Raw genomic sequence first — 16,688 nt, 5'->3', positions numbered from 1 at the left:
TGACCATCTCCCTGCCCAAGGCCTGAACGTGGCATGGTCGCTGCCCGTCGCCCGTTCTCTTTCAGGCAGCACAAGCTGGAGGAGAGCCTGCTGTTCTCGGGCAAGTTCACAGATGCCCTGCAAGCCCTGCTGGACTGGCTGTACCGGGCCGAGCCGCAGCTGTGTGAGGAGGTGCCAGTTGGAGGGGATCGCGACCTAGTCAGCGACCTCATGGACAAGCACAAGGTCTGTATCCCTCTGGTGCCCTGATTCTGCCTCCCCCTGCCCCACACTCTTCAGGGTGCACAGTCCCCACCCGGGACGCGGGGATGATGCACGCTGGGGCGGGAATTGTGACCAAGTGGGAATGTTCCTAGTGTTTCCTCTGAATACAGTGTGGGTGCCTCAGTTTCCCCATGGCAGTTCTTAAGTATCTGGGGGGGATCGGGGGTGTGATTGTTGCAGAGCCTTAGAGGGCAGGTGTGATGGTGTCTGCACAGAGAATGGCCGACACCCTGACTCCTGGCAACTGATGGTCTGGGCCCCTCCTCTGCAAAGGTGCGTCTGAAGGTGTTGGAGAACAAAGGGATCAGGTGGCCTCCAGAAAGAGACAAAGGCCAGAGGAGGGACGGGAGAGTTTCAGTTGGAGCTGGCTGGGGAAATGGAGGGAGGCCCAGTTGGGGCTCTGGCCTCCCTGCCCCCCAAGATGGACCTGACTGAGGGGTTCTGTTCTCTGCACCTACAAGCTAAACCCTCTGTTTTCCTGGCTGGCTGAGAGTCACGTCTGACTGCGGAGTTGGGGGGCAGGACCCTCTGGCCCCCCCAGGACTCTGCCTGGGCGGACTGGCTGTGGGAAGCACACAGAGGGGCAGAGGATGCTGGATGCTCCGAGGTCAGACTCAGGAACCTGGATCCGTGGAAGCTTCTTGCCCTGGAGACAGTCTGCTCAGAGAGGAGACTTCCCCAGAGTCCTGCCTGGCTTCATAGGGAGCAGTTCCAGAGCATCGCCGAGCTCGCCCAGAAATGCCGACGCTCTCTCTCCCTGGCACCTTCCCGCCGTGACAGTCCCCTGCAGGCTCCCAGCTGGGCCCGGATGCCCCAGGCAAAGAGAGGGCCCAGCAAGAGCCCCGCTCAGCTCCATGCCTGGGGCCCCAGGCACCGGCAGAGCTGCGGGCCAAGGGCTCCCTGCAGCTGCTCTCACACTGACCTTGCACAATCCCAGCCTGACCCTCGCCCACACCTGCTCTCCCGCCGCAGGTTTTCCAGAAGGAGCTGGGCAAGCGAGCCAGCTGCATTAAGATGCTGAAGCGCTCGGTGAGGGACCTGACTCGGGGCAGCAGCAGTGTCGACTCCCAGTGGCTGCAGAAGCAAATGGAGGAGCTGAGCGGCCGCTGGGACCTGATCTGCAAACTCTCCGTCTCCAAGCAGGGCCGGCTGGAGGCTTCATTACAGCAGGTGAGAGGAGGGAGAGAGGGAGGGCAGGGGGCTGTAGCTGTGGGGCTGGGATCCCAGCCTAGCATGGAGGGCAGGGGGCCATGGCCAGGGGCCCAGACTAGCAGGGAGGGCAGGGGGCTGTGGCTGTGGGACTGGGACCCCAGACTAGGCAGGAAGGGCAGGGGGCTGTGGCTGTGGGGCTGGGATCCCAGCCTAGCAGGGAGGGCAGGGGGCTGTGGCTGTGGGACTGGGACCCCAGACTAGGCAGGGAGGGCCGAGGGCCCAGAGCAGGCAGGTGAAGGTTTGTTAGGCTGCGGGAGCTATCAGGCCCTGTCCAGGCAGGGACGCAGCACCACTTTCCTGCTCGGAGGGTTGGAGCCTGTGGCACTAGTGTGGACGTGCCGATTTCAGTCCAGGAGAGGCCATTGCGGGTTAGCTCATCCCTGTGTCCAGTTGGTTTGAGCTGAACCCCCAGGAGCTGTTCTTGGCCCGAAATCGCGGGGTCCACACAGGGATGGCGCCCATCTCAGCTTCCTGGGCTGCCGGGGTCACTGTGAAGCAGCTTCCCAGGGCGGCCAGGCCGGTCTGTGCGGCACCATCAGGGCTTCCCGGCGCTGTGGCGCGTCTATGGAGAGTGTCAGGCTGAGCCAGCCCCCCAGCCGGGACAGGGCCACCTGGCCACGTGGGGCGGAAGCGAGCCGGGCGAGAGGGGGCACCAGCCTCTGAGCCCAAGGCCGGTCCGGTCCCTGCCCACCCTCACTCTCTGTGCAGGCAGAGGAGTTCCACACCCTGGTGCGCTCGTTCCTGGCCCACCTGGCTGAGTCGGAGAAAACCCTCCGGCATGGCGTCTTCCCAGAGGAGGAGGCGGCCATGCGCGAGTGCCAGAGCCAGCTGCAAGTGAGTGCCCCCCACCCCAGCTGCTGGCCCGCCTCTCCTGGGTGCAGCAAGGCCTGGAGGAGGGCCCGGGGTGCCAGCTCCGCTGCCTCGCACTCTGGCCTGAGACGGGGGCACTTGGCCTCCGGCCCCCAGCGCCCAGTGTCGGCTCCTGCCCCCCGCCTTCACCCTGCCCCCTGCCTGCCCCAAGTCCGTTCCTGGCCATGCCCTGGGCCGGGCAGGGCGAGGCAGGAGCTCCCCTTGGCCCAGCCCTGGCCCCATCCTGCCGGCCGAAGTCAGCGGGGGCTTTGACCCCTTGTCTTGCCAGGCAGCCTCTGCACCCCCAGGCCTCAGGACCGGATCTCTGCAGCCACCACACTGGCACTGCCTCTCCATCCTGATAGAGGCCCCCAGCCTGGCCAGGCAGCCCCCCCAGCCCGGCCTGGCAGCCCCCCCGGCCTGGCAGCCCCCCCAGCCCGGCTGGCAGCTCTCGGGTGTGCTGCGGAGCTGAGCTGCCCTTGCATCGGGAGCAGGAGCTGATGGAGACGCTGCAGTGCCAGCAGCTGGAGCTGGAGTGCCTCACGTCGCTGGGAGAGGAGATCCTGTCCGCCTGCCACCCCGACTCCATCGTCACCATCAAGTCCTGGATCACCGTGGCCAAGAGCCGCTTCCAGGAGGTGGGTGTGAGCAGAGCCCGTCGGGCCGGGGCAGGCAGAGCCTCAGGGCGCCCGCCAGGACCCGGGGGGGCTGGGACCCATGGGCTCCTGCAGCCCATCACAGGGCCACGCTGGGCCTGGGCCAGCCGCCTGCATCACCCCTCCCCTGGCCTCAGCTTCCTGACCCAAACAGGGGCTTCCTCAGTGCCTGCCCTGCGTCCTCATGGGCCCCGGGGCAGGGCCTGGGGGCTTGGGAGCCGAGGGGATTCCCACATGCCCGGCGTGCCCAGGCTGTACCGGGGCACAGGCTCTGGCCGCAGGTGCTTGGGCTGCCCTCCTCCCACTGCCCAGCGCCAGACACCCCAGGACAGACCCCGCCTGCCCCCTCAGCAGCGCACAGCCCCTCCTGCGAGACCCTGCGCTCCCAGCCCCCGCCGGGGCCCCACTCCCCTCCCCCTTCCGAGGGTCCCAGGCCCGGCGGGGCATCTCCCGGCTGGCCAGGGCACCCAGCAGGGTCCGTCCGGGAGAACACCCATGGGCCGCTCCGGGTGAGCGACTGACAGGGGTCAGTCACCAGCTTCCTGCTGCGTCTCCCTTGGCGGGAGGGTGGGCAACCTGTGTGAGTGGTGACCCCCCCTCCCCACCTGAGCCTGCTACAACACTGGACATGAACCGGCCAAATCACCCCTGGACACAGCACAACATAGACAAGTGATGGAGACAGCGCCATAGCCTGCCACCCTGTGCCCACCCTGGGGCCCTGGTCTGTCTCTGCGGCACTCTGTGCCCACGGGGCTCCACTCCGTGTCCTCGCTGCCCTAGGCCCCCCGACCTGTGTCCTGGTGCCCCTCAGTCCGTGTCCTCCATGCCCTTTTCCCATGGGGCCCCTGGTCTCTGTCCTCAGTGCTCTGGGCCCATGGGCCCCCAATCGGTACCCTTGGTGCCCTGTGCCCACAGGGCCTGTTTCTGCCCTCATTGCTCCCCACGGTCTGTGGCCAGGGGGTGCCTCCCCCCAGTCTCTGCTCCATGTTGCCCCCGGTCACTGCCCATGTGTGCAGGTGCTGAGCTGGGTCCAGCAGCAGGGCGAGCGGCTTCAGGCCCAGACGGCCAGGCTGGCCGCAGAGCGGGAGGAGATGGGCCAGCTCGTCGACTGGATCGCGGCTGCCGAGGAGTCGCTGAGCCTGAGGGACCAGGAGACGCTGCCTGACGACGCCCAGCAGCTAGAGGAGCTCAGCTCCCAGCACGTGGTAATGGGGCCGGGCTGGTACCTGCCCCCCCTGCTACCCCCCCTCTGCCATTCCCCTCTGCGGCCCCCTCGGCGACCCCCTCTGCCCCCCTCCTCTGCCATTCCCCTCTGCTGCCCCCTGATACCAACTCTGCCCCCGCCCCTCCTCTGCCATTCCCCTCTGCGGCCCCCTCTGCCATTCCCCTCCTCTGCCCCCCTCCTCTGCCATTCCCCTCTGTGGCCCCCTCGGCGACCCCCTCTGCCATTCCCCTCTGCAACCCCCTCTGCGACCCCCTCTGCCATTCCCCTCTGCGACCCCCTCTGCCATTCCCCTCTGCCATTCCCCTCTGCGACCCCCTCTGCGACCCCCTCTGCCATTCCCCTCTGCGACCCCCTCTGCCATTCCCCTCTGCCATTCCCCTCTGCGACCCCCTCTGCAGCCCCCTCTGCAGCCCCCTCTGCCCCCTCCTCTGCCATTCCCCTCTGCGACCCCCTCTGCAGCCCCCTCTGCCCCCCTCCTCTGCCATTCCCCTCTGCGGCCCCCTCGGCGACCCCCTCTGCCATTCCCCTCTGCGGCCCCCTCTGCCATTCCCCTCTGCCCCCCTCCTCTTCCATTCCCCTCTGCGGCCCCCTCTGCGACCCCCTCTGCCGCCCCCTGACACCAACTCTGCCCCTCCCCCTCTACCCCCCTCCTCTGCCATTCCCCTCTGCCGCCCCCTCGGCGACCCCTCTGCCATTCCCCTCCTCTGCCCCCCTCCTCTGCCATTCCCCTCTGCGGCCCCCTCTGCCGCCCCCTGACACCAACTCTGCCCCCGCCCCTCTGCCCCCCTCCTCTGCCATTCCCCTCTGTGGCCCCCTCTGCAGCCCCCTCTGCCGCCCCCTGACACCAACTCTGGCCCCGCCCCTCTGCCATTCCCCTCTGCGGCCCCCTCTGCCCCCTCCTCTGCCATTCCCCTCTGCGGCCCCCCTGCCATTCCCCTGTTGCCCCCTGACACCTCCTCTGCCCTCACCCCCCCGTTATCCCCTCCTCTGCCATCCTCCTGCCATTCCCCTCTGCTGCCCCCTCTGTCACTCCCTGACCCCTCTTCTGCCCCCGCCCCCCTGCCGTCTCCTTCTCTGCCACTCCGGCCGCCCCTCTCCTCTGCCATCAACTGCCCAGCCAAGCATGTCACTGCTTCTTGCCCCTACTGGCCCAGGGTCTGACTCCCCCACCCCACCCCCATGGGGCAGTGACACACTTCACCCTCCCCCCCGCCCCACACTGCCATGGCCCCATGGGGTTCTGACCCTCCCCGCACCCCCAACTCCATGGGGAGTGATGTTCCTCGCCCTCACCACCACAATGCCCCATGTCAGCTCTTTGGGGCCAGGCCTGATCACTCTGTGGCCCATCCAGAGCATCCTGGAGGCGGGGGGGAGAGAGCCCTGCTCCAGCAACCAGCCTGGCCACAGGCAGCACTGCCCAGCTGGCCCATGGGATCTGCCCTGGCTTGTACTGGGGCCCTGCCCACCAGCCCCCAACGGTGGGGCGCATGCGTCATGGGGGCCCCGCTGGGAGGACCCCAGGCCCTGCTGCCGCTCACAGCCAACTCTCCTGCCCAGGAGTTCATGGAGGAGCTGAACCGCAAACAGCCGGAGGTGGAGAAGGTCACCAAGAGCTGCAAGCGCAAGCTGGCCCCGGAGCTGGGGCCGCCGGCCACCCGCAGACTGGCTGCAGGTAAGGGCGCCCGCTGCTGGCTCCCACGCCTGCTCCTGGATCCCCCCTTGCTGCCCCCTGGAGCTCCCTTCACTGCCCCCTCAATCTGCCTCCTCCCACTCCCCCCTGAAGCTTCACTGCCCCCCTCAATCTGTCTCCTCACACTTCCCCCCCTGGATTCCCCCTCACTTCCCCCTGGAGCCCCCTCACTGCCCCTCTGTAACAATGCTGTTTCTGGCAGGACCCACCTGAGAGTGCCAATTCAGGACAAATTGCTTCAAGCAGGGCAGTCACAGCCCCAGGCTGGGGTTTCTGTGCACACCCAGGCAAACCAAACCAGCCAGACAGAGAGGACTTTGGTTTTACCCCACTGGCTAACCACAAGTCACACAAGCAATTCCCTTAGACGCTCCAGTTTCCCAATATCACCACCAGTGCCACTCATTATGGGCACAAATGGTTATGAAAACCGATACCCCAGTAAAAGGAAAAAGGTTCTCTCGATCCCAAAGGACCAAGCCACAGACCCAGGTCAATATACAAATCCGATCTTACCCACTAATCACGCTGTTGCCAATCCTTTAGAATCTAAAATCTAAAGGTTTATTCAGAAAAGGAAAAGGATATAGAGGAGAGCTAGAATGGGTTAAATGGAATCAATGACATACAGTGATGGCAAAGTTCTTGGTTCAGGCTTGCAGCAGTGAGAGAATAAAGTGCAGGTTCAAATCAAGTCTCTGGAGAACATCCCCAGCTGGGATGGGTCATTCAGTCCTTGGTTCAAAGCTTCGGTGTAGCAAAGTCCCTCCAGAGGTCAGAAGCAGGATTGAAGACCAGAAGGAGGAGCTGCTGCAGCTTTTTATAGTCTCTTGCCATGTGGTCTGTCTTCCTTTGTCCCAAAGACAAGCTGCCCACCACATGGCCTGGAAAAACCTGAGAGTTCTGTCCATAGGCAGGTCCCTGCATACCTGGCTGAGTCTCAAGACATGTCTGCCTTCTCTCTCGGTGGGTCAGTTGTGTAGCTGATGGTCCTTAGTGGGGTGTCAACTTGTCTGGGGTGTCACCCAGAAGCATAGCACAAATTTGAACTGCAGAAAGCATAAAGCCAATATTCATAACTTCAGCTACAAAAATGATACACATATATAGACAACATAATCATAACCTTGTCTTAGAAACCTCATTTGACCCCCTTTATACAAAATTTGGTATTTTGTATACTACAGGATTTTGGTTGCAACAATGATCTATACCATCCCAGATTATGTCAATAACATCACACCCCCAATGCAAAATTGATGCAGGAAGGGATGACACAAACATCATAGACTGCATCCCAAGAGCTTCCCTCCTTGGTTCTGTCTCACTACAGCAAGTATTGGTGTATAACGGAAATGGTTTATCAAAGTCATGTTCAACCACATGATTGAATCTCTTTACAAACCCAAGGCAAAATTTGGTTAGAACAATAGTGGATTGGATCTGCTTTTGCAGCATGGTTCCTGTATGTCTCATGTGATCTTGCCAAGAGCTAAAGAACATAACTACTTTATCCATGCAAGCTCTGGAAAATGTTTGGAACCCAATTAACATCAACTTAATGTAGAGGGACTGAGAGACTTTTTCCATTGGACCATATGAACTGGAACCATAAACTCACTGAACATTAAATCCCACCAAATGAGGGTAGATCCATCCTCATCATCATATCCGCTCATTATACTCCACACCTGAACATAGTCATTATATGGACAACATACCCCCATATCTCAATGTCTGTACTTTGATCCGTTAAACTTTTACCTCCAATCAGGGATATTGCAGATTATGTATTTCTTACGCCATCCGCTCCTAAACCGAATTTCGCACCCCTTGATAATCTGTACCTTATTCCCTGATAACCAGAAACTTCTATGCTTAAACTCTGTACCGTTTTCTTTTTACTTCAACATTAGCTTAATAAAATTATTACTTTTGTTTATAGTACAGGAATCTTGGCATTTGGCCATGAAAGCAATATGATAGTGTGCCTCAGTTTCCCCTTTCATACAGCACATCAGGTTTGGAATGTCTTTTCCCCTGTGAAAAGTTCCAATACTGTTTACAGCCCTTAACTGCGAAACATCAGTATAACAAGACCTTTTAACACAAAGTGTGTTCACATATATTCCTTTTAACATGTTCAAGGGATTTTCCAAAAGATTAGGCACATTGTATATTTTTACAGTTTTTGGTAATAGCAACCTATTAGTTACCAAAATTACCATGAGCAGTAAAAACAAATTCATTGCAAGTGTCCATCTACAGTCATGTTTGTTATTCCACACCTTTGGCTCAATACCATTGGGGTTTTGGCCTTTTAGGGATAGCCTGTGGCTTCCCTTTTGGAAAATTAAGGTCTCTTTTTCCTCGTCCTGAAGGATCAAACCCTGATTTCTCTCGCTTAATAGAATTCAATGGCTGATTGGGTGTGCTCTCTGTGCTAACAGCTATTAGCAAGGTTTCAGAGTAGCAGCTGTGTTAGTCTGTATTCACAAAAAGAAAAGGAGTACTTGTGGCACCTTAGAGACTAACAAATTTATTTGAGCATAAGCTTTCATGAGCTACAGCTCACGTCATCGGATGCATTCAGTGGAAAATACAGTGGGGAGATTTATATACATAGAGAACAGGAAACAATGGGTGTTACCATACACACTTAAGGTGAGCTATTACCAGCAGGAGAGCGGGGGGGAGGGGAGAGACCTTTTGTGGTGATAATCAAGGTGGGCCATTTCCAGCAGTTGACAAGAACGTCTGAGGAACAGTGGGGGTGGAGGGTGGGAACTAAATATGGGGAAATAGTTTTACTTTGTGTAATGACTCATCCATTCCCAGTCTTTATTCAAGCCGAAGTTAATTGTATCCAGTTTGCAAATTAATTCCAATTCAGCAGTCTCTCGTTGGAGCCATCACCTTCAGCCCCCAACTAAAACCTCTCCAACGCATCATCAAGGATCTACAACCTATCCTGAAGGACGACCCATCACTCTCACAGATCTTGGGAGACAGGCCTGTCCTTGCTTACAGACAGCCCCCCAACCTGAAGCAAATATTCACCAGCAACCACACACCACAACCACTAACCCAGGAACCTATCCTTGCAATAAAGCCTGTTGCCAACTCCATCCATATATCTATTCAGGGGACACCATCATAGGGCCTAATCACATCAGCCACACTATCAGAGGCTCGTTCACCTGCACATCTACCAATGTGATATATGCCATCATGTGCCAGCAATGCCCCTTTGCCATGTACATTGGTCAAACTGGACAGTCTCTACATAAAAGAAGGAATGGACACAAATCAGACATCAAGAATTATAACATTCAAAAAACAGTCGGAGAACACTTCAATCTCTTTGGTCACTCGATTACAGACCCAAAAGTGGTAATTCTTCAACAAAAAAACTTCAAAAACAGACTCCAATGAGAGACTGCTGAATTGGAATTAATTTGCAAACTGGATACAATTAACCGGCTTGAATGGAGACTGGGAGTAGATGTGTCATTACACAAAGTAAAACTATTTCCCCATGTTTATTTCCCCCCCACCCACTGTTCCTCAGACGTTCTTGTCAACTGCTGGAAATGGCCCACCTTGATTTTCACTACAGAAGGTCTCCCCCCCGCCGCCCCCCCTGCTCTCCTGCTGGTAATAGCTCACCTTAAGTGATCACTCTGGTTACAGTGTGTATGGTAACACCCATTGTTTCATGTTCTCCTCGTATATAAATCTTCCCACTGTATTTTCCACTGCATGCATCCGATGAAGTGAGCTGTAGCTCACAAAAGTTTATGCTAAAATAAATTTGTTAGTCTCTAAGGTGCCACAAGTCCTCCTTTTCTTTTAGCTATTAGCAAGTCCTTCTTCTCCCTGCCAGACAAGTAATTTGCATTACCACAGACAGGAGCCAGTTCACCAGTTTTCAGATCCTTCACTGCTACCAGTTCCAAGGGTGGACTCTGTCTTAAAGAGAGACCCTCCATTTTCACTAACAAGCCAGACTCAAAGTTCTGTTGTCCTTCCCTTACCAACCTCTGCTTCCACATGGAATCAGATGTTAATTTCACTGAGAGAATATAAGTCATATCCAAAGCGTCTAGAGAGGAGAGTATACTTGCCATCCCCTGCATTCTGGAGAGATTAACTACACAGCTGTTCTGCTCAGCAGGCTCAGCTACCCAGTCTTCCCTCTGAACCTGAGACACAGACTGTTCACTCACAGAACTAGCATGGAGACATTCCTCCCTCAACAACCTTGTCTCCCCAACAAGCTGGCCAAACACAGCCACTTGGTTAGAGGACGGTTTAATTTTCTTAACAGCTTTCACTTCATCTGAGACCTTCTCAAAGCTATCCACACTGGATCCTTCAACAGGAAAGTCAGTGGATCCATTCACTACAGAAAATTTCTGGCTGTTAGGAACTGAAACTTTCTTGGTTAAATCACTTTCACACCCTTCAGTTGCAGTAAACTGCTTGCAAAGACTCCACGAGGATTCCTTTCCCTAGGGGCTTTTCTATGCAACAATTCACCCTTCACAGAAATTCTGCCCTTACCCTCTTCACCTAGGGCTTGCTCTAAAGGAACATTTCCCTGAGCAACCACAGACTCTTGCTGGGTCTCACATCGAGAATCACCTCTGGCCTGTCAAGCGGATTCCTACACAATCCCCCTTCAGGCAAACTTCTAGACTTCCTAGATAAAAGGTTAGAAGCCTTCTCCTTCCCTTTGCCACACACAAGTTCAGGAATCTTTTCCATCTTGCTACAAGTTTTCACCAGTTTCCATCACTAGGTAACACAATCAAATCACCTTTTTTGCTCTCCTTGTGCCCTGGCTAGGGTATCACCCTCATCAGACAGAGTTGCTACATCCCTTCCCAGCCACACACTAGCAACAGGCAAAATCCAAGCACCAGAATTGTCTGGTCTCTGGGATTTTGCTAGGACACTAACTGGATGCAACCTAGTGACAGGGCCATTCTCCCGAGCAGACATAAACTTAGGACCATTCCCTTCCTGGGCTTTAGCTGAATTCAGAACCAACTCTGAGACAACTGCACTATTCTCAACCATCACAGGCTGAAAGGCCCCTTCTGTCCACTCCACAGACAAAGAAGAGCCGGAGAAACTTTCTCCTTTCCCAGACACACAGCTCGGGATCCCATTCCCCTGGTCCCAGCACACAGGGCTGTTCACAGACAACTGCTTGGAGACCGGGGTAGCTCCCTCCACAGGCAAGTCAATACCCCTGACACACACAGGCACGTTTCCTTCCCTGTCCCAATTCTCCACCCAGCTAACAGGTAAGGTCCAGGGACACTCGTCTTCCACTCTCCTCGCCTTCCCACGCTGCTGACTAGACAAAGCCATCAGCTCACAAGGCTGCCTAGGCTCATCCAAACTTTCCTTACCAAGCACCTTGCCACTCCCCACAGATAAACTGCTGCTCTTCTCACTACCCTGAGCTACTTCCAGCAAATCACAGTTACCCTTTTCAGGTTCACTTTTATAAGTTGTACTAGCTAACAATCCATCACCCATCAAAATTCTACCCTTTCCTTCCTCAGTTAGGGCTTCAACCTGACCATCCACTTTAATCTGCTCCTGAGAAACATTGTCCTGACCAATGAGTTCTTTCTGTGCTTGATCTAATTCCAGATTCACTTCTGAGACATTAGACAGACAGTCAGAAACTTCATTCACAGACAAACAGCTACTTTCCAAAGATAAATTTTTGGAAAAACCCTCTATAGACACAACTTTGGGATTCATCTTCTCCTGTGCCTGGTTTGTGTTAACTTGACTGAACATAGCTTTAATATCATTTCCAATCATAAGATCCTTAGGGATTGGGTTCTTCACTCCCACAACCATGGTGCTCTCAAATCCCTTCCATTTAAGGTGGATTTTAGCCAAAGGCACCCTGGCAAAATACTCAGATAGGGCTACCGCAGTTACACTTTCATCTGGCCAATAATCTTCCTCCCTGACAAGACTTGCTTTAACGAGAGTAATATCTGCTGTGGTGTCCCTCCATGCAATACACCTCACTCTATTCACTTCTGCGCTGCTAATAAACTCTGCATTATTTTCCCCATATTTAGCTTTAATATGGGTTTTAAGGTCAAATTCTTCAGAGACCACAGAAACAGCATTTGCACACAGGGCACCAGCGCTGGGCTCTGTGTGGCTTGCCTGTGAGTTTATAATAACAGGATTAGCATTTGCCATGGCATTTGGGGTTGCTGGTTTTGGGCCGCCCTTCAGGGTTGGGCAATCTGGTCTCATGTGGCCCAGCACACCACAGTGATAGCATTCAACTTATTTATTCTTGTGGTGAGAGTTCCTACCCTCTGGGCCCCCATGAGCTCCTTTATAAGAGTCAGGGCCAGGTTTACTTTTAAATCCTTCCATCGGCTTGAACTTGGGAGAATGGTGATTAATTTCCCCCGGGGTTTATCCCCCTCCCGAGCCCTGTTTTGGGTATGGGCATCTGCAATCTCTGCAGCCTGTAGGACTGACTCAGGGTCCCTATCACACACAGCTGCTCTCACCTGGTCAGGCACGATGTCTAAGAACTGTTCCAAAGTTATTAACTCCAGCAGTTTTTCAAAACTCCCATGCGCCTTTGCTCCCACAACCCACTTTTTAACAAAACCCATCAGCTTATGATCACATTCTACAAAAGTACAATCATTGGACATTTTAAACTTTCTAAACTTAACCCTGTAAGACTCAAGAGTAACCTTGAACTGCCTCAACACAGAATCTTTAAACCGCTTATAATCCAAGGCTTCTAGTTCCCCCAATTCATTAAATACCTCTCTGGCTTTTCCAGTCAGTCTGGTCAGTAGGACAGGCATTCGCTGATCATCGGGGACCTGGTACAGATTGCAGAGGTGTTCAGGAGTAGACAAAAACTCCTCTATGTCCTCAGTATCGTTGTAAATGGGACACATCCTCTCCCAGTTCTTCTCGTGGTGGTGGGGAAGCAGAGTACCAGGTGGCGATGACTTTCTCTGTTCTTCCATGACTTGGAGCTGAAGTTTGGCCATCTCCTGTTCCATCTTGTGAGTCTCCTGTTGCCCCTGTTGAGCTTTCTCCTCAGCCGCCAGCAGCTCCAGACGCCCTTAGGAGCTTTTTCTTCTCTCTCAGCCGCCTCTTTCTCTCTCCCAGCAGCTTCTCTTTCGAACTCAATATTCTTTTGCTTTTCCAGCAATCGAAGATCTGCTAGATTCCGTTCATGCTCCAGTTGCAGTTTATTTGTTGCCTTTTGCACTCTAATTTTTTCTGCAGCTTCTGTAGTCTCAGGTAAGGACTGTGCTCCAGCCTCCTGATCACTGGCCATAAACAGATCTCTCAGTTCTTGATTTGTAGCTTTCTTTCTAAAGCTTATCCTCTTTTCTGAACACAGATCTTCCAGGGCTTTTTTGCCAAGCCCTCATATGCTCTTTGCTCACTCATTGCAACTGCTCTTTAACCAACCAAACTCTCAATACTAAAATTCAAATTTGGATAGCGTGGGATTCTGACCCAAAGTTTAATTGACCTGGATTCTGTGGATCCAAGCCCAGCTACGCCACTGTAATGATGCTGGTTCTGGCGGGACCCAACTGAGAGTGCCAATTCAGGACAAATTGCTTAGAGCAGGGCAGTTACAGCCCAAGGCTGGGGTTTCTATGCACAGCAAGGCAAACCAAACCAGCCAAACAGAGAAGACTTTGATTTTACCCCACTGGCTAACCACAAGTCACACAAGCAATTCCCTTAGACACTTCAGTTTCCCAGTATCACCACCAGTGCCACTCATTATGGGAACAATTGGTTATGAAAACCAATACCCCAGTAAAAGAAAAAAGGTTCTCCTGATCCCAAAGGACCACACCCCAGACCCAGGTCAATATACAAATCAGATCTTACCCACAAATCACACTGTTGCCAATCCTTTAGAATCTAAAATCTAAAGGTTTATTCATAAAAGGAAAAGATATAGATGAGAGCTAGAATGGGTTAAATGGAATCAATTACAAACAGTCATGGCAAAGTTCTTGGTTCAGGCTTCTAGCAGTGATAGAATAAACTGCAGGTTCAAATCAAGTCATTGGAGAACATCCCCAGCTGGGATGGGTCTTTCAGTCCTTGGTTCAATGCTTCCGTGTAGCCAAGTCCCTCGAGAGGTAAGAAGCAGGATTGAAGACAAGATGGAGGAGCTGCAGCAGCTTTTTATAGTCTCTTGCCATGTGGTCTTTCTTCCTTTGTCCCAAAGACAAGCTGTCCATCCCATGGCCTGGAAAACCCTCAGAGGTCTGTCCATAGGCAGGTCCCTGCAAACCTTTCTGAGTCCCTAGGGGTGTCTGCCTTCTCTCAATGGGTCATTTGTGTAGTGGATGGTCCTTAATGGGCCATCAAGCAGACTAAGCAGAGCTGACACCAACTTGTCTGGGGTGTCACCCAGAAGCATAGCACAAGTTTGAACTACAGACAGTATAGAGCCAATATTCATAACTTCAACTACAAAAATGATACACACACATAGACAGCAGAATCATAACCAGCAAACCATAACCTTGTCTTAGACACCTCATTTGACCCCTTTTATGTAAGATTTGGTGCCACTAAAGGACTTTGGTTGCAACAATGATCGATATGGTCCCAGATTATGTCAATAACGTCACACCCCCTCAATCTTCCTCCTCCCACTCCTCCCCTGGATCCCCCCTCACTGTCCCCTTGTGATGGGTTCTGTCACAGAGACCCCCTTGGGACTGTCCCCTGATGTGCTGAGATTACCTCTGAGCCCATTTTCCCTGCCAGCTTGGGACTCCAGACCCCTGTCTTGTTGAGCCAGACATGCCAGCCTGCTGCAACACAGACGTAGGTCTGGTCCACGCCCCCAGAGCTGCAGACTTAACTAAAAACTCCTCAGCAAGTTACCTGTCTCCCGCACCCAGACACCCAGCTCCCAGTGGGATCCAAAGGCCAAATAAATCCGTTTTACTCTGTATAAAGCTTATACAGGATAAACTCATAAATTGTCCGCCCTCTATAACACTGATAGAGAGATATGCACAGCTGTTTGCTCCCCCAGGTATTAATCACTTACTCTGGGTTAATTAATAAACAAAAGTGATTTTATTAAGTATAAAAAGTAGGATTTAAGTGGTTTTAAGTAATAACAGACAGAACAAAGTAAGTTACCAAGTAAAATAAAACAAACACGCAAGTCTAAGCTTAATACATTTAAGAATCTGCATACAGGTAAATCTCACCCTCAGCGATGTTCCAATAAGCTTCTTTCACAGACTAGACTCCTTCCTAGTCTGGGTCCATCCTTTCCCCTGGTACAGTTCTTGTTAGCTCCAGCAGGCATCTTGGTGGAAAGCAGGGGTGTTCTCATGACAGCAACCCGCTTTGTTCTGTTCCACCCCCCCTTTTATAGCTTTGGCACAAGATGGGAAACTTTTGTCTCTGGGTCCCCACCCCTCCTTCTAAATGGAAAAGTACCAGATTTAAGATTGATTCCAGTATCAGGTGACATGGTAAGACCTCATTCTTCATTACCCAGGTCAGGTACACAGGAAGGCTTGCAGGTAAATAAACCCATTCACAACCAATTGTTCTAGTCAATGGGAGCCATCAAGATCCTAAGCCACCATTAATGGCCCACACTTTGTGTAATTACAATAGGACCTCAGAGTAATACTTCATATTCCTAGTTTCAGATACGAGAATGATGCATACATAGAAATAGGATGACAACACTCAGTATATTAGAGGCTTTGTAATGATACCTTACAAGAGACCTTTTGCATGAAGCATATTCCAGTTACCTCTTATTCACACTCATAAGCATATTTCCATAAACATATGGAGTGCAATGTCACACCGCACCCCCTCGATCCGTCCCCCTACTTCCTGGATCCCCCCCTCACTACCCCCCTCAATCTGTCTCCTCCCACTGCCACTGGTATCCCCCTTACTTCCCCCTGGATCCCCCCTCACTGCCCCCGGATCCTCTGTCACCGCCCCCCTCAATCTGCCTCCTCCCACTTTCCCATGGATCTCCCCGCTCACTGCCCCCTGGAGCCCCCCTCACTGCCCCCTCCCCCGTGATCCCCCCTGCCCATGGGTACTGAGGCCCATCTCTCGGCTGGTTGCAGGGCGACGCAGTGCCGTGAAACCTCCCCGCGCCACTCCCCAGGTGCCGCTCGTCGACCTGGAGCCCCCAAGCTCCCCCATGGCGCAGCTCCTGCACCGCTGGCAGCAGCTCTGGCTCCTGGCCTTGGACCGGCAGTACCGGCTGCAGAGTGCCCTGCAGCGGCTGCGCGAGGTAGGGGAGTTGGGCTCCTGCCCTCATCTTATGGGGGGCAGTGCAGCCCGGGAGCCTTGCAGTGGTTGTGCAAGGTAGGGGAGTTGGGCTCCTGTCCTCGTCTCACAGGGGGTGGCGCAGCCCGGGGGCCCTGCAGCAGGGTCTGTGGCTCAGGTCACAGGCACAGGCCTGGGTCAGAGCAGGGTGTGCTGGGGGCCAGAGCATGCCAGGACCCAGCCCACTGGACAGTGAGGTGTGCCCCTCTGGCCTGGTAACTCGGCACAGGCCAGACACCCCTGGCGCAGTCAGGACAGAGCAGCCCAGGCACATAGGCTGGCGTGGCCCTTGGGGCACCCGCTGGGTGTGTTTGATGTGGCAATGTCGCCCAGGCCCCCATGCGCTGGCTGAGCTGAGGGCTGCCTCCAAGGCCCACAGGGAAGCTCTGTCCCCTTATCCACAGCAGAG

At 54.1% G+C, this 16,688-nt stretch overlaps 1 protein-coding gene across 1 annotated transcript in view; it reads left to right on the top strand.

Moving 5' to 3' along the window:
- Positions 1-16,688, top strand: part of LOC119851605 (dystonin-like) — a 101,473-nt gene that overhangs the window by 70,932 nt on the left and 13,853 nt on the right. The window contains exons 27-33 of the mRNA XM_038391713.2: positions 66-225; positions 1,237-1,434; positions 2,185-2,310; positions 2,820-2,963; positions 4,001-4,189; positions 5,770-5,884; positions 16,075-16,244. Of these exons, the coding sequence (XP_038247641.1) occupies positions 66-225; positions 1,237-1,434; positions 2,185-2,310; positions 2,820-2,963; positions 4,001-4,189; positions 5,770-5,884; positions 16,075-16,244 (1,102 nt within the window). The remainder of the gene's footprint in view (positions 1-65; positions 226-1,236; positions 1,435-2,184; positions 2,311-2,819; positions 2,964-4,000; positions 4,190-5,769; positions 5,885-16,074; positions 16,245-16,688) is intronic.

This window comes from Dermochelys coriacea, chromosome 2 (genome assembly GCF_009764565.3).
Source record: "Dermochelys coriacea isolate rDerCor1 chromosome 2, rDerCor1.pri.v4, whole genome shotgun sequence".
NCBI lineage: Eukaryota > Metazoa > Chordata > Testudines > Dermochelyidae > Dermochelys > Dermochelys coriacea.
This window is presented reverse-complemented; position numbering and strand designations above follow the sequence as displayed.